At 56.6% G+C, this 17,855-nt stretch overlaps 1 protein-coding gene across 1 annotated transcript; it reads left to right on the forward strand.

Moving 5' to 3' along the window:
- Nucleotides 1-1,514: 1,514 nt before the first annotated feature.
- On the forward strand, nt 1,515-11,614 carry LHX5 (LIM homeobox 5). Its single transcript, XM_045534754.1, has 5 exons — nt 1,515-2,257; nt 4,283-4,506; nt 5,139-5,416; nt 6,098-6,263; nt 10,066-11,614. Exons 1-5 carry the CDS (start codon nt 2,085-2,087, stop codon nt 10,431-10,433), a joined length of 1,209 nt encoding a protein of 402 aa, XP_045390710.1. The 5' UTR covers nt 1,515-2,084; the 3' UTR covers nt 10,434-11,614.
- The last annotated feature ends 6,241 nt before the right edge of the window (nt 11,615-17,855 follow it).

Below are 17,855 nucleotides of genomic sequence, written 5' to 3' on the forward strand. Positions count from 1 at the left end.
ACACACAGAGTGACTGGCACACAAACATACATCTTCACAATTCTGTACTCAGAAACACACCCAATCCAGCTCAGGGTCTCAGGCATGCACATGCTCACCTACATGCAAACACACATATTCCTATTTTTTAAAGTACACCTTCACATCGGTGTTTGCACACACATACACAAATACTCTTACACAAATGCACACGTACACATGCAAACCCCCTCACATTCATTCGGTCTCAAGTAAGTGTACACACATACACGCAGCCCAGCAAAAATAAAAGTACACGCGTTGATACAAACATTAGCAGGACCATACACAATTATAAACACACAAATTTGCACACACAAAAATGCACATACCAAAATGCACTCACAGGACTGATTACTAACATGCTAAAAATAGATGCAAAAATGCAATTCTCAAACATTGAGCATACACGCACAAATTCAGTAAATACACCCAAACAAACGCTCACAGCCAAATCTGGGCACAAAAGCCCACTAGTTCGAGCCCTGGAGGCCAGACCCTACCCCCTCAGCCCTTTCTCAGAGATTTTCAGGGAAGGAATATCCTGGCCACGCATTCGGGGCCTCTCCAACTTGGAGCACCCGGTGACCCCAAGGGAAAGGAGGCCTCCCTCTCAGACCCACAACCCCCTCCCCGCACACACCTGCTATCCCCCCCACACACACTCCCCGCACCCTCAGCTCCCTGCCAAGCCCGGGACACACGTGCGCCTCTCCTCCTGCGCCCAACAAGGGACTGAACGTGCACACTCAGCTCGCACGCGGTGTGAGTGCAAACAACGCCCACGCCGTCGCTGGCGCCCCCCGACTCGGCGGTGCGACCCACTCACCACAGTGCCCCACTGGCTGACCAGGGATCTGGAAGGAGCGGCGAGGAAAGGAGAGCCGTGGTGAGTGCCACCTGCGAGCTGTCTGCGGGAAGACCCGTTCACCCTGAACTCAGCCCTCTCCACTTCTCCCCCGGAGCTCTGTGAGTGGCGCGCTCGGGCCTGAAACTCCGGAGTCCGGGGCCAGGCCTAAGGACCCCACCCCATCACCGCCACCCCAACCTGGGCCTGGGCCTGAGCTCTACAGCCCCGCGGGGAAAGCTACCCAAGCAGCCGCGCGGCCTCCACCGGCTCTCTCCATGAGAAAGGCACGGCTGGGCCCCATCCCCGTGTATGACAAAAGAAGCCGGGGCCAGCTCCGGGAGCCCGGAGAACAGCCCGGGCGCAGCTCCGGGGCGCTGACCCCAGAGGCGCGGGGATGGGTGAGTCCAATCTGGCGGGCTGGGCTGGGGAATAGGAGGCCGACGTAGCGCTCTCCCGGCCACGGGCAACTTCTGCAAGTTCCGGGGACGGCGAAGGGGTCGGGGGACCTCCCAGACTAGGCCTTGAAACCCTGACCCCCAGGTATTTGTGAGGAGAGGGAGAGAGAGGAAGAGAGACGCAGTTTTCGGATCGCGCGGCCGCCGCCCCCCAGCCCCAAACTGGAAGGTAAATACTTACTTAGCCTCCGAACCAGGTACAAGCTAATACTCAACAATACTGATGCCTTGTTTTTTTTGCTCTGTCCGGACCGCAAAGCTGTAGCCAATTTAGATATGCTATAAATTTAAGAGGTTGCCATGGCCACGGTGCGCCCATTGGCCGCCGGGCCCCCTACGTGCCGCGCCACGTCATCAAATCTGAATAAGGATGCGCGAATTAGGCGGCGGCCAGACAAAGATGAGGATCGGGACCGCTTGAAAGTGGGGGAAAGTGCCGGTGCCTCCGCCACCGGGGAAAGCCGCTCAGCAGCGCCGAGGCCAGCAGCCACCCGAGACACCTGGGGGAGCCCGGAACAGGTGCCGGGGCGCGCGGCCCGTGGCATGAGGTGGTGAACGCCACGACCCCGCACCCCACTCTGGGCAGCCCAGCTCCAGGCCAGCGATCGCCCGAGGACTTGACCGGCTGAGTCTTGGGCCGGACCAGACTCGCCCAGCGGCTGCTGAGACCAGAGGCGAAGCGCAGCGGCGGGCCCGGAAGGCCCGAGGGCCAGGGGCCCACAGGGAGGGCGAGGCGGCCCGAGCCGCCGGGGCGCGCGGCTATGATGGTGCACTGTGCCGGTTGCGAGCGGCCCATCCTCGACCGCTTTCTGCTGAACGTGCTGGACCGCGCGTGGCACATCAAATGTGTTCAGTGCTGCGAGTGCAAAACCAACCTCTCGGAGAAGTGCTTCTCGCGCGAGGGCAAGCTCTACTGCAAAAATGACTTCTTCAGGTAAGAGGCCCCGCCGCCCTGCTGCCTGCGCGCCCGCCCTGCGCGCGCTCTACTGGGGCGTCGGGGAAGGGGAGACCACGAAACCCACATGAGCCCCCCGGGCTCACAAGCTTCGATGGTGAGCGGGGCAGCACTTTGCCCTCCTCCTGCCCTCGGTCCAGGAAAGGGCCCGAGCCAGCCCAGGCGGAGGAAGGAGCGGCTTGGCTGCCTCGCGGTCGCTCCTCCAGGTCGGCTCGGCTGGGAACAGTGCTGGGGCAGGGGCAGGAAGCCCTGACAAACTTGCTCTCCATCCGTCTCTGCCCCTTCCCGGTGGCTGCAACCCCAGGACGGAAGCTTCAAGCCCCATCCCGGCAGAGGAAGGATTTTTGCTGGAGTTAGGGGCGGCTGGGGCTTCTCCCTCTGGGCAGATTGCGTGAACCCACAGGCCGGCCTCCTGGACAAACGGAAACTTCTCAGCTCCAGAGAAGGCCCAGCTTGGAAGGTCTCCCCTAGTGATGGGGAGAGAGAACCTCCCCCTCCTCACCTTCTAACCCCTTAAACATTTTTTCCCATGTTGAAAAACACAAATGAAATCGAGGCTGAGACTCAGGACCTCCCGGGTCTAGCCAGGGCTGCGTCACCCACCTCCCCCCAGCCCGTGCGGACCCTCAGGTGGGCCAGGGCAGATCGGCTCTCTGGGCCTCAGTTTCCCAGCTGGGAAATGCAGAGGGACAGCCTGGATGCCTGTGGGGCTGGCGGCAGCTTAGCCCTGCCTGCTTCCACCGGGAGCCCAGGGCCGGCTTTGTGAACGCGAATTCCGGGCGCCGAGGAAGGGGGGCGTGATCAACACCGCGGAGAAAGGCAGCCCGCCGGCCCCGGCGGCTCCGCACTAGGGAATTTGAATAGGAGAAAATGTCAGCCGCGCCTTTACACGTGTAAACTCCCGGGCCCCGGAGGCCCAACGCCCCTAATGTGGCGGTGCTTGCAAGGCGCCTAATGATTTTTGATAAGGTGCATATGGCCAATTACGCTGCCGGATAAGGCCAAAAGTGACTTATGGCTTCTAATGCCCTCACTACATCAATGTCACCCAAATTCGCCCTGTTTAGAGACGTGGGTGTGAGTAGATGTGGGGTCCCCAGAGTCCTGGGCCCTCCCTCTCCCCCCCAGCCTGCACCTCACCCCTGTCCTTGGGGGTCTGCATCACCTATTTCAGGAGAAACCAGCTTTCTCTCTGGGCTCAAGGAAGAAAGAAAAGGAATTAGATCAGGAAGGCGGGAAAGGGGAGATTTGAGAGATCCCTGCCCTGGCCATGCAAGGTTTATGGTTGCCTTCTGTTCACATTCCCCTGCTGCCTGCCAGGGCCAGAGACTGGGGGTGGGGGGTGGCTGGAACACAGTCGTTGCTTCCTAGAGTCTACCCCTGTGAGGTCCTGCTGTCCATAGCTCCTGCCTAGCTCCACTGGGGGGACCCAGAGTGAGGATTGGACAGCCTCTAAACCGGTGCTGGGAATTCATGGAAGGGTCCCCCTTCCTGCTTAAGTCTGGCCCAGGGGAGGGGCTCCCTGTTAGGACCAGCCAGCCAGGCAGATTGGCCCTACCTGGGCCCCAGCAGACTAGACAGCATCCAGGAGGCAAAGCCATGAAATGGTCCAAACCCTGCCCACCTGGCTTCAAATCCTTCATGAGCTCTGAGTTTGCCTGGAGCAGCCCAGGCGGCACTGGCAGGGGGTGGGATGGGGGGGGACATCTTAGGACATTACCGGGGCCCTCTGCGTGACTCGAGGCTGCACCCATTGCCTGCCCCTTCACAGCCCAGTAGAGTGTGAATAAACCCAGTGGAGGTATGGCAGCTCTAGTCCCAAGAACAGCCCGGGACATTTGTGCTGTGTCTCCTGCTCTGGCCTGGGAGTGCAGATTGGGGCTGTGCTTGACAGATGTGGAAATGGAGGCTTCTCAGAAGCCAGGCCGGGTGGGAAGAGGTTAGGGGCTAAGGAGGACTGGACACCGGGCCCGCCCCGCAGTGATGGGCACCTTGTGTCCTCAGGCGCTTCGGCACCAAGTGCGCCGGCTGTGCGCAAGGCATCTCGCCCAGTGACCTGGTGCGCAAGGCCCGCAGCAAAGTCTTTCACCTCAACTGTTTCACCTGCATGGTGTGCAACAAGCAGCTGTCCACCGGCGAGGAGCTCTACGTCATCGACGAGAACAAGTTCGTGTGCAAAGACGACTACCTGAGCTCGTCCAGCCTCAAGGAGGGCAGCCTCAACTCAGGTATGCAGGCCCTAGCTCCTTCCTAGCCTTGGGCCCCAGCGCCCTCCTGCCCTGTCCAGCCTCTACTTTGCCCCCTGTGGGCGGTCTGTGCCCAGCGCAGAGCTCATGACCCGGGCTCCCCCACCACACAGTTCTAGGGCAAGGCGAGGGGTTAGAGATTGGGGAAGAGACAGCGTCGCAGCCGGTCCTACTGGGGAACCGGGAGCCGCCAGCTCTTCCCCGCCCTCCTCCAATTCAGGCGGCTTTTCCAAGTGGCCCTCCTTCCCTAATTTGAAACATCCCAATTCAATTCCTTCTGTGTCATTTGAATACCAGGTAATTTCTAGGTGCACTGGGAGGATGTTGATTGGGGTCTAGAGGAAGGAGAGAGAGAGGAAGATCCAGAGGGCGCCTCCCGCCCCCCCTTACCCAGGCAATAGCTGAGAGGGCTTAGGAAGCCCTTCCACAGGCCCAGCCCCGCCTGGAGAGAGTGGGCGGGCGCCAGGTCCCTGGGGGAGGGGCTGTCGCAGGTTTGGGAGGGAACCCAGCGCAGCCCGCGGTAGCCTGGGCCGGCTGGAACCGGCCACTGGATTGGAGAGGGGTCGGGTCGCAGCTGACGCCGCTGTCCCCTTCCCGATCCATCCGCCCCGCAGTGTCATCCTGTACGGACCGCAGTTTGTCCCCGGACCTCCAGGACCCGCTGCAGGACGACCCCAAGGAGACGGACAACTCGACCTCGTCGGACAAGGAGACAGCCAACAACGAGAACGAGGAGCAGAACTCGGGCACCAAGCGGCGCGGCCCGCGCACCACCATCAAAGCCAAGCAGCTGGAGACGCTCAAGGCCGCCTTCGCCGCCACGCCCAAGCCCACGCGCCACATCCGCGAGCAGCTGGCGCAGGAGACCGGCCTCAACATGCGCGTCATCCAGGTGCGGCCCGGGCTCAGTGACACCTCCTTGGCCCTGCTACGTCCGGGAGCCTCGGAGGAGCGCTCCGGATTCCGGTCTGGGAGCAGACGGTGCGCCCGAGGTCGGGGACAGCGGGGCACCCGCCTGAGGTCAGGGACCCTGAGCCAAAAAACTTAGTCCAGCCCTGCTGTCCTCCTGGCGGTGCGATTTGGGGCGGGTCACTTCGCCTCTCTGAATTCTGCTCCCCCGCATTGTTCGAGAAAGGTTTTAAGCCTCCCTGGGGTCCGGGAGCCCTCCTTTCCTCCCACCTTCGGAGCAGAGAAAGAGGCGACGCTCCTCACACGCCCCCTCGCTGGGCCATGCGGGGGCAGACAGACAAACGGCCAGAGCCCGGCCCTGGGCCGAGGGGCCGAGGGGAGAGCCATGCCGGGCGGGAGGCCTTTATAAAGCCGTCAGGCCGCGGGCGAGCCGAGGACCAGGAAGCCTAAGTCTTTATGAGTCGCCCCACGGGTCTGCGAAATCCTTCACCCTTGGCTGGTTCGCCGAGGCCCCTCTCCACCCCTCCCGGCCTAATCCGGCCCGGCCTCCGCCCCTGGGGAGCCCTGGTGCGGAAGAGGCGCTAGGACCCAGCGGGGGCGACCCAGGCGGGGAGGGGAGGGGAGGCGACTGACCCGGGGCTCACAGCCCCCTCCTCCGTCCCAGGTGTGGTTTCAGAACCGACGGTCCAAAGAACGCCGGATGAAACAGCTGAGCGCTCTGGGCGCCCGGAGACACGCCTTCTTCCGGAGTCCCCGGCGCATGCGTCCGCTGGGCGGCCGCTTGGACGAGTCTGAAATGTTGGGGTCCACTCCGTACACCTACTATGGAGGTAAGGGGCGCCCCGGACGCACTGCTCCGTCCCTCCGCCCGCGCTGTTCTGGTTGATGAGGGCGCAGGGCGCAGGGCCCCGGCCAGCGGGCTTTCAGTCCCCCCAGGACCACCCCTCCGTCGCTCTCTCCCACTCACGCAGGACATACACAGTTATGGACACACTCACACTCCCCTACTCCTCCTGGACACAGAATCAGAGACATGGACTCACCCATACAGTGACACACACCCTCACCTTCACCCTCGCAGGACACATGAGCGCACTCTCACACACACTTGGATTCAGGGACATGTAGACACATATCACACTCAAATACATTCCACCACCACCCCAGGTACACTCACTGAGACGCACAAATCCACACACACACTCCTGCACTTCATACTGAGGCCGGCACTGTAAATCCTCACGCCTGTCACCCCCACGGACACACAGGACACACAGCCTTCCTGCTGCCCTGGCCCGTATGCCTAGTGTACTTGGCATGAGGTGGATTCCAAGCACTGGAGGGCAGCGCCTGGGGAGGAGGGAGGGGGGTCTGGATTCACTCCAGGCCGCCTGCTCACTGGCTTTGAAGGCAGCAACTCCTGGCCCACAGCGGGACCGTGCGCGCAGCGTCTGGCACTGTTAGCCCAAATGCCGGCAGTTGCTCTGGGCAAGACTCTGGCCCACCCTCCAGCCCCAAGCACCGTGGGATTCGTTGGGATTGGGGTGCAAGGGTCGGGCCAACCCCAGATGTCCACTCTCTCTGTCTTTGGGGCTGTACAAAGGGGGGAAGATGGTGCTACCAGGCTCAGGCCTGGGGTGAGCTCTCTGCTTGGACATCTTGCTCCCTTCTCCTACCTTCCTTCTTTCCCTTCCCCTCATTTCCCTTACACTGGGTTGGTGACCCACAACTCCCCCACCCCAGTTTTCTGTGCTCCTCGCTCCAGAGCAATGCTATGCTGGCTCTGGGCCCTACTCTTCCCAGAGCTGTGGGCTCAAGGAAGCATCTCCTCCCTTTGAGCCTCTGAATTTGGGGAGCCCCCAGGACTGCCTATGCCTGGGAGGGATCTGCGCTTCTGAGTCACTCTGTGCCGCAGGCCTGCTCCCGGCTAGTAGCCCAAGTTGGGAACAGGCAACTTCTCTTAGAAAAGTGGGTTCAGTGGCAATGGGGGAGAGGGCAGGAGCTAGGCACCCTGGCAGACCCGAGAGAGAAGGTAAGAGAACCCCGCAACTGACCTCTGCACAGCCAGAGGCCTGGAAGGTTAGATTTTGAGACCCGATCAGGGTCCCTAGAAATTGCGGGCAAAGTGCGAAGCTGCACGTTTTCTGGGGGAGAACCCGCAGATTGCAGAGACCAGGTTGGGGAGCTGCAGCCCCCCAGCCTGGAGCAGCCCGGATGGTGGGCGTGTCCTCCCGGGGTTCCAGTCACAGGCTTTCTCCACCCAGTTTTGCCTCCTTCCTGCACAAAATCTCATCCCGGGAGCAGCGAGATGGTGGGGGCGGTACCGGCCCGGAATTTTTCCCCGCCCGGGTAATTAACCAAGGTTTCCCCCCAGGACCATTACGCCCCCCACCAATCCCGCCACCTCCTCTCCCTGCGCGCCTGCTGGACGGGGTGGGGAGCCGGACTCGGGGGCCCCTCATTCCCCGGAATGGGGGGAGCAGGACTCCCCAGCCCCCAGCGAGGCAGCCACGCCTAATCCGCGCTGGGAGATCCCGGCGGTGGCGGCCGGCAGCGGGCGAGAAAGGGGCCGGGCGGCGGGGCCGGCGGCTCCCCGTGGGAGCGCGGACAAAGCCCCAGCTGCGGCTTTTGTGCCCTTTTCAGACGGCGTTTGTTCCAATTACCTCCGGCCCGGCCGCCATATGGGCGGAGGCGGCGCGCACCGCGCCGGGGCCGCGGCCTTCGCTGCTTTGCCGGCTCGCTGCGGGCCTTGGCCGTCCCCCGTCCCCGTCCCTTTGGGGCTCCAAATTCGCCGCTCCCAACCTTCCCCTTTACTTTTTGGGAGAATGGAATTAGTCGTTTAAAAAGTAATTGGCGACCGTTTTAGCTGTTGCCTAAACTGTCTCCAAGCCACGCCGCCAGACCCCCCCCCAATTTAGACAGATTTCAGGGTTTGGAAGGGCGGGGTTGGGAGGGATGGTGGGGGGCGTCCAGAATTCGCCCTGTGAGACCCCAGAACCGAGCAGGGGCAGTGGGTTCGCAGAAGAGACTGTCTTCTGGATGCGCTGGTTTTCTCGGCGTACAAAGCGGGTGGTTGTCACTGGTACGGGCCACAAGGTGCTTCTTTCCTCGGTCCTCCACCCGAAGCCTTCAGGGGCCCACCTGGATGGGGAAGCAGGATGTCCTGCAGGACCTGGAGGAGGGGCTATGGGAGGCTGTTAAAGGGGTGAGCAAAAGCAATTTCCTGGGGCAGGATGAGCGGGTAACCCGGAGTCCCCGCACGCCCTGAATTTGTGGGCAAAATGCGCATCTGTGCAATTTTCTCGGGAGAGAACTCGTAACTATCACCAGCTTCGCAAAGGGCTCAATGTCCCCAAATGCTTTAAAACCTGAGTATTCTGGCAAACCCACCAGGATGAGGCTGGAGGATCCAGCCTCTACCCCAGGTGCCCGCGGAGCTCTGGACATGACCCCGCGAATTAATGTGCGTGTCTTCATTGCCCTCTCCCAAGTCGCTGGAGCTCAGCTTTCTCTGTTCCGGGCCAGGCGAGGCAGGGACAAATGGTCGGACCCTAGAATTCACCTGGATGAACACGCGGGGGCTGTACTTAGCGGGGCAAAGGACTTGCGCCAGGTCGTGGGGCGCAGGGATGGAGGAGACCGCGCTGAGGGGCCCCTGCGCACTCTGGCTGGATTCTGCGCCCCCGGCACAGCCCGCCAGTCCCTGTGCGCTCTGGCCGCTGGCCAAGTCCCAGCTTCTCTCCGGCCGGGTGGACGCCTGGGTCTCGACCACTTTGCCCTGCTCTGTCCGCACGTTCATCCCCGCCTGGCTTCTCTCCCCGGGCCTCTCAGCCTCCGCATCTCTGGAGTTTCCTTGGACTCATGTCGCCAGTCCACTGTCTCGCAGTCTCCGGGCGCATGTGTCTCTGTCCATCCTCCGTCTCACTCCCTCTCTCGCCGTCTGCCCGCGGTTTTCAGCGTGTCTCTAACCGCGGCTGTCTCATCTCTCTGTCTCTGCACCTCCTCGACTGGCTCGCTCGACCTCCGATCTCTCGGGCTCTCCTGTCTCTGCTGTAGGCTTTGGGTCTCTTTCCCGGTCTCTCCTACTCTGCTGGCTCCCCGCTGCCCCTCCTCTCGCCTGGGCCGGTCTCTCCCTGCCTGTCTCTGGCTGTCTCCGCGTCTCTCTGTATATCTCTCCCTAGCTCTGAGATACCGTCTGGCATCGTTCACTGTCTCTGTGTCTCTGGCCACAGCGGTCTCTGTCCATCTTTAAGGAAACTGTGACTTTGAAGTATTGCCTCTTTCCATGCCTGCGTCCCTCCCTGTCACTGTCTCTGAGTCTCTCCGGTCTCTCTGTCTGATCTCTTACAGTTTAGTCTCTTGCCCTTTTGATATCTCTCCGTTGTCTCTCCCAGGCCCTCCCCGTGGCCTGTGACCCCCACCATCTCGGGGGGCTCAGGCCTCCCGCTCCACTGGTCTCTCTCCAGCCTCGGGTCAGAGTCGCGCTCTCCCCCTCTCTCCCCCGCCTGCGTCTCTGCGCCCCCGACCAAGTCCTCGCATCTCCGGTCTCTCCGGGTCCCCGACGCGGATCCCGTGTCCCCCGCCTACTTCGCCTTCTCATGGCTCGGTGTCTCCTTCCCTTCCCCTCCGCAGACTACCAAGGCGACTACTACGCGCCGGGAGGCAACTACGACTTCTTCGCGCACGGCCCGCCGTCGCAGGCGCAGTCCCCGGCCGACTCGAGCTTCCTGGCTGCCTCGGGTCCCGGCTCGACGCCGCTGGGCGCGCTGGAAGCGCCGCTGGCCGGGCCGCACGCGGGCGACAACCCCCGGTTCACCGACATGATCTCGCACCCGGACACGCCGAGTCCCGAGCCGGGCCTGCCGGGCGCGCTGCACCCCATGCCGGGAGAGGTGTTCAGCAGCGGGCCCAGCCCGCCCTTCCCCATGAGCGGCACCAGCGGCTACAGCGGACCCCTGTCGCATCCCAACCCCGAGCTCAACGAGGCCGCAGTGTGGTAAGGCGGCCGGGCCGGGCCGCCCCTACCCCGCGCTCGGCCCCCCGGGGCGCCGCCCGGACCAAGCCTCCTGAAACCAAAACTCCTGAAGCCACGCGGACGCTGAGGACGTGGGTCTCCCTCAGGGGTTCTCTCTCGGGTCCGCACTCAACCAGCAGCTGCTTCTTGCCTGGGGGAAGGGCCAGGGGAGGGGGCGCCCGACCCCCATCTCCACCCCGCGGGCTCTCCGGGAGCCCCAGCCCACCGCCAGCGCTCTCCCGGCAGCCACGAGCAATGTCTTGGGACCAAAGTCAACACTCCGGAGGGTCAGAGATTTCAAGCACGCTCTTCCCCGGCCCCCCCAGCACCCACCCACCCACCACCTCTTTGGACTAAGAGAGGGTGAGGTCAAGGGGCGGAGACGATGTTCCCCCCTCTCTGCAATCCGAGTGGCATTTCGTAATCTTATTTCTCGCTCTGCTTTCCCCGTCTTAAAAAAAAAATAAGATGATAAGAAAAACAGAGAGATGGGAAGGGAGAGAGAAGAAAGGGAGCAAGATGAGGAAGGGAGAGATGGGGAGAGCGCCAGCCAGAGAGCGAGCGAGTGAGAAACGCGAAACGAAACGCGCTTGCAGGGGGGCGTCCCCGGGAGAAGACAAATCCACCTGCCCGCGGGCGCCCCCTGGCGGCCAGTCTTCAGGCTCAAGGTCAGCTTTTCTAGAAGCCGGGCGGTCAGGACACCGCCGGCCCAGACCGGCTCCCCTCTTCCTGACTTTGACATTTATTTTGAGCCCGAGGGTACAGGCAGGACTCGAACACCGCACGTCCCGCTCTGCCCCTGGGCGAGGCGCCAAGGTTGCTGGGCGGGTCCTGACCCCCACACACAGCCTACCCTCCCTGCCCGGGCCTGGAGGCTGGGCTGTCAGGATGTACAATATTATACTTTTTTGGAAGTTGAACGCTTCTAGTTTCCTTATTTTGTATAAAGAAGAAACAAATAAAGTATGTTTTTGTGTTTACTGTTTATTTATTGTACTCTAGTTATCTGGGGTTGGACATTTTTATATTTTTAAGAGGAGGGTGGGCAGAGTGAGGGAGGGGAAAAAGGTTTACCAAAAAAACACAAAAAAGATACAAAAAAAAAACAAAAAAAATCAACTTTTTTTAAAAAGAAAGATTAATAAAAAAGAATTCTTTTTTCCCTCAGCGCTGTGTGGTTTCTTTTTTTGTCCCCTACCTTGAGAGTCATGCAGAGTGAATGAAACTACGCTTTTCTGGGGCTCGCGTGTCTGACATTAACCAACTGGAGAAATGCAAAGACCTCTCTCCACCCCACGAGGGAGAGCGCTGTCGGCGACTACCACGCCCGTGAAAGTGGCTGCCATTTTTCGACAGCTACTATGTGCCAGGCACAGTACGTCCCAGGCTTTGTGTGACACCCTGCTCTAACACAAGCCAGCACATATTACAGTAGGTCTTTTGTGATTTGTTGGTCCCCAGTACATCAAAAGAATTATGGCTCCCCTGCTAACTATGCCGCCACGTAATTCCAGGTGGCCAGAAAATAAATAAATAAATAAATAAATAAATAAATAAATAAATAAATAAATAAATAAATAAATAAATAAAGCAGGCTGGTAACGTGATGCTTTTATCTTCAAGGTCATATTAGGACTGAAGCGCCCCCGCCTCCGCCAGAGCAGGGCTTCTACAGCACATGCATTAGGTGAAGGCAAGATGGAAAGAGTGCTGGTTGAGATTGACCAGGCCTGAGACCACCACCTAGAATTTCATGCCCCCTCTTTGCCTCAGTTTCCCTATTTGCAAAAGTGGGGTTTGGAGGGAGTTCTTCCTACGTTCCCTTCCAACGCAGACCCGGTAAGATTAGAAAAGCAGATGAGAGAGCGAGAAATACATGGAAGAGTGTCCTGCGTTTGGACTCCTTTTCACCCAAGCCTGGGGTGGGAGGAGCTGGCCCTTCTGAGCAGCAGCAGGGAGGTGGGAGGACAGGGAGGTGAGCGGGATGGAGCACCAAGGAGCGGGCACGTGCCGGGAGCCCCACTCCTTCGCCCTTCCTCATGGGGACCTTGCAAGAATAATGCAAGATGGCGCGGCTTTTCCTTTCTAGCACATGTGCCCTCGCCAGACAAATGCTACTTGCTCACTGTGGGAAATTTAGAAATTTTGGATAAACAAAAGGAAGAAAATGTCATCATCCAGAATCTCGAGAACTATGGTAATGTGGTTGATACATTTCCATCCATACTTTTTTTTTTTTTTTTCATTTTGAAACCAGAGGTCATGCCCTGTATGTACACACCTGTGGTCACCTGCTCTGGTTCCCTCCACAATATCTTCCAGACTCATAACCTGATCTTCACAGCCAGAGTTACATCCCTCTGTGTAATCATTGCTTAAAGTCCCCTTGAATGGCCAAGCCATCCTTTTTTGGTTTTTATTTTCTTTTTTAATCAATTCTAGTTTTGGACATTTGAGTTCATTTCCAATTTTTTTTTACCACCTTAAACCACACTGGCATAAAATCCTTGCAGCTAAATCTTTGTACTTGTATCAGGGTATTAATTGTCCCATGGGATGCTCACAGAGGTCAAGGGACTTGCCCAAGGTCACACAGCTGGGGAGTGGCAGAGCTGGGAGTCCAGTCCACCCATTGGGTTGTGTTTCTGCCCCTCTGTGGTGCCTAATCGTGATGGACTCTAGAGTCCAAGAGAGAATTTGCAAGGTGGCCCCAATCTCTGCTGGGCCCCTGAATGCTTTCTGGGCCTGTGCAAATTTTGCAGAAGGGCTCACTCAGAGCTTTCACCAGAATGAGATGCAGGAAGTGAAGTGGGAGGAGGGGAGGACTCACCCCACATTCCCCAGCAAGGCAAACAGGCTTGTCACAGAGGGACAGAGGCAAGGAGGAGGGGAAAGGAGGAAGGAGGAAGGGAGGAGGGGAGAAAGAGAGGAAGAGGAGGGGAAGGAGGCAGGAAGAAGGGAAGGGGAGGAGGACCCTTCCATAGTGTTCCACTCAGGACCCATGATGTCTGGGGACTCTCAGCCACCTACCCAGGTGGGATGTTTGGGCCCAGAGGTGTCAGAGAGCTCCATCAAGGAGGGCAGCAGAATGGGGCTGAAAAACTGGGAATTCACCGTAGAACCCCCCCTTCCCTCCTTCCAGTTACAGATACACACACATGCACACACACATGCACCAGACAGGTGTGTATGGGCCCACACATATGCATTCACACATGCAAATACATGCTCACAAACAGAAACACATGCATATACAGACGTGCTAACAGGCACATGCAGGCACATACATACACACACACACACACCAGCCACGTGGACACACAGCTGCACACGTACACAGAGACACACATACACACACACATGGGCGCATGACGGTAGACACACACATCCACATAGGAGGTCTGTCTGGAAAGTTTCTGGCCATTTAAACTGTTCTCATTATATTAACAATGGCCAGATGCTTTCTGGACAGACCTCATGCATACGCACACATGTACACTAGCACATATACAGAGCCATGTTTCCAATCGAGAACTTTCCTTTCTAGAGCTCACGTTGCCCCTGGACCCAGGACAGAGCCTGACACAGGTGTCTCGCAACTACATGAATGAATGAATGAAATTCAGCTGCTACAAAAAGGGATTCTTTAAGCAAGGGCCTGATGACTGTTATTATAATTCTTACTGATGGCAAACTCGCTGGATTTGGCTTAAAACTCCCTTCCGGGTTCCACAAAGCCAGCCGCAAGAGCAAAGGGCATAATGAAAATTGCCAAGGTCAAAAGACACAGGGACTTCCGCTTCCTACACGCCTGCCCCGGCTGCTTCTCTCCCTCCCTGCCACCTCATCCCTTTTCTCCTCCATTAAGGTATCTGCTCATCTCCTTCTATCCCTTTATCACCTGTATTTATTATCATTTAAAAATAAAAGATTTCCGAGAGGAGAAAATATTCCAAGACACGCAGGTAAGGAGTTTAGCCAGGCTTTGGCCATGCCCTCTCACATTGGAAAACAGGGACATCTCCTGTCCCCCGCTGCCCCTGGCCTGTAATTCTGGCCAACACCAGACAGTCGAACTACATGTATCCCAACCCCCGTCACGCATGCTCGCCTCCTGGCCCGAAATATACACCCCACGGAGCACGAGGGCTGACCCACTGTGCTTAGGACTAATATTTAAAATGCAGAATGGCTGTGGAGGGCGCCTGCTCCCAAGTCTTGTCGTGCAGTAAAAAGATATAAACAGAATAAATTACCTCTCCAGCTCGGATTATGAGAATACCCATCTCCTGACCGGAATTTTAAGTCCTGCCTCTCTCATAGCGCTGCACACGGCTGATTTATGGAAACTCGAGCACTTCTCTGCATATTTCTTCTGTTCAGCCAAGTGACCAAGTTTACCCTTCCTATGCCATTAGCGTTATTAACACCTGGGCAACCGATCATTGCAAATGGGCCATTTCTGTGATGAACGGAAACTTCTCCTGCTGCTTCCCCAGGGCCGTGCCACCTCTGGCCTCCTGTTTCTGAATTTGGTGCCAGAGTGCAGGACCATCCCCACCTGCCTCTGCCCAACCCCCCATCCCCCCAGCACCTGCAAATGGTTTCCTGGGGGCTTTGGAGGGAAATCCTCCACCCCGGCAGGGGCCATCTGTGGCTTTCTGGCAAGCACAAAGAAAGTGACAACACTGCTCTAATATTCTTCAGAGAATTGACCAGGGAAAGAAACCGAGGCTCAGAGAGAGCAAGTTCCACAGAGAATTCACAGTGCAGTTAGGATCAGAATTCAGATCTGCTAGCCCCTTGCTACTCAAAGTGTGGTCCGCGGACCAGCAGCAGCATCACCTGGGAGCTGGTTAGAAACGCAGCATTTCAGGCCCTACTTCGGACCACAATCTGCACAATCCCTGCGGCATTTGTGTGCACATTCAGTTATTGAAGCATTGGCTTGGAAATCACACTCAGATTCTCAACAATCCCTTTCTCACTGGATAAATGTTCTTTGTTCAGAAACAGCTGGGACCCTAACTCTGTGGTCAAACTAAGTGGAGGTAAAGTAGCCGGCTGAGCCAGTGGCCCCCTCCTGGGCACCTATAGCAGTCTGTCCTCATCTTGCTCCATTATAACACCTCAACCCCACTGTGTTTCTGTCCCCATTCTCAGGCTGTGAGCAACATGAGGCCAGGGCTGTGTGATCTGAGCTTGGGCACTCAACCTCTCTGAGCCTCAGCTTTGCAAAAGCTATAAAGAGAGCACAATAATATTTAACTTCAAGTGTCATTGTAAAGCTTAAGTAAGGACACATATGCCATAGTCTAAACCCAGTGCCTGGCATGGAGCAGGATGTTGGGTCATACACACTGAACAAAATAATAATATAGTAATAATCATGACCATTTATTGGATGCTATGTTGTTATCTATTTTATTTTCTTCTTTGAGGAAGTGCTTAAAACATGTTTTTAAAAAAAATGGTTTTGTTTTGTTTTTTTAATAAGGACTAACTTCACAGCCTATTTGAACAAAAGTGCAGTTATGACTTTCCAGAACATACTTTGAGATTATCCATGCTGTCTCATGGAACATTATAGGGCCTGGGTCTGACACATAGTAGGAGCTCAGGATCTGGTGGAGAACAATTTGACCCTCTGTGTAAAAGGAAATACACCTGCAACAGAAAAGTAGCTAAAGCAAATGTGGGCTGGCCATACAGGGGAGTAGGATTCACCACGAGGTTCAACATGGATGAACCTTGAGACAGTTATGCTGAGTGAAAGAAGTCAGTCCCAAGAAAACCACATAATGTCTGATTTTCATGAAATGTCCGGAATAGTTAGATCCATAGAAGCAGGGAGGATTGGTGGTTGCCAGGGGCTAGGGAGAGGGGTTTGAGGAGTGACGATGAAAACGTTCTGCAACCGGATGGAGGAGGCAGCTGAACAGCATCGTGAATGTCCTAAGTGCCTCTGAACTATTTGTTTTAAAATCGTTAATTTTATGTTTTGTTTCACCTCCTTAAAAATATGGGGGAAAAGAAGAAATGCAGTTTTATTATTATATATTCAAGGACTTAAAGAACACCCAAACCCTGCCAAAAAATAACCCCCCATGCCTAATGGAGAGTCTTGGGGAGTCAGTCTGTGCCGGTTGCCAGTTGTGTGGCTGCAGCTCCTGACCGCAGAGGCTGCTGGGGAAAGAGTTTGCCTTGCACCCCTTTCTGAGGTCCCTGAAATGCAAATCAGCATCGTCGTGTGATGCTGCCAGGTCCCTGTTTCACTAGAGTTGGGTTTCCTGAAATGTGGGACAGGTGCCCCCGGAGGATCTAGGCATTTTCAGAGGTGCCTGGTACCCCGTAAGGAAGCCGCTCTGTTTTCAGACCTCTTTCAGCCCTTTGATTGTTTTAAGGAGAGTCTCTGGGGTTAGTGTGTCTTAAGCGCCCCCTAACACTTGCTTATCAAAAGGACCAGGGGCTCAGGCTTGGGGACTGGGCAGGCAGAAGCTAGTTACAATGTAACGACATCGCTCTGTGTTCTCATTGTATCTGTTTCCACACATAGTATCTAATTCCAGGAAGTGATACTGTTTCTCCGTTTAGAGTGGTGATAACATTTTCTTTCTAAACAGCATTGAAGGCTTCAAAAAAATATGAATGGGTGACTAATACAGATAATGCAGAGACCTGGCAAAACCTTAGGTGACAACAGTTTGTCTGCATTTAGGAATGATATTTCTGGAATGTGTCTACTCAGAAAGAGCTGGTCCCTACCTGGCCCACTCTAGACCACCAGAGCCCTGCCAGTGGTGGCCACATAGCATCGTGGGATTTTCAGTTTGAGACTGGCTTTGCTATGGTTGTGCTGTGTGACTAGGAATAGGTTACTCACCCTCCCTGGGCCTCAGCCTTCTCATCTGAAAAATAGAGTGGGAAGTGGATGAAAAACTCTGGAGCTGAGTTGTGCAAACATTACTGGACTTCCTGAACCTTCTCTTCATCTGCTTATTCATTCAGTTATTCAGCAAATATCTGTTAAAGGCTTAGTATGGGCCAGGTCTGGATGGCTCACACCTGTAATCCTAGCACTCTGGGAGGCCAAGGCGAGAGGATGGCTCAAGGTCAGGAGTTTGAGACCACCCTGAGCAAGAGTGAGATCCCATCTCTACTGAAAAATAGAAACAAATTATCTGGACAACTAAAAATATATATAAAAAATTAGCCAGGCATGGTGGCGCATGCCTGTAGTCCCAGCTACTCAGGAGGCTGAGGCAGGAGGATCGCTTGAGCCCAGGAGTTTGAGGTTGCTGTGAGCTAGGCTGACACCACGGCACTCTAGCCAGGGCAAAAGAGTGAGACTCTGTCTCAAAAAAAAAAAAAAAAAAGAAAAGAAAAGAAAATGTATTTTAACATAATA

Source organism: Lemur catta, chromosome 21, assembly GCF_020740605.2.
Source record: "Lemur catta isolate mLemCat1 chromosome 21, mLemCat1.pri, whole genome shotgun sequence".
Taxonomy (NCBI): Eukaryota; Metazoa; Chordata; class Mammalia; order Primates; family Lemuridae; genus Lemur; species Lemur catta.

Coding starts and splice junctions, on each gene's coding strand:
- LHX5 (XM_045534754.1), top strand. CDS start 2,085: ATGATGGTGCACTGTGCCGGTTGCGAGCGGCCCATCCTCGACCGCTTT. Junction 5,417..6,097: donor TCAACATGCGCGTCATCCAG/GTGCGGCCCGGG, acceptor CCTCCGTCCCAG/GTGTGGTTTCAGAACCGACG. Junction 6,264..10,065: donor TCCGTACACCTACTATGGAG/GTAAGGGGCGCC, acceptor TCCCCTCCGCAG/ACTACCAAGGCGACTACTAC.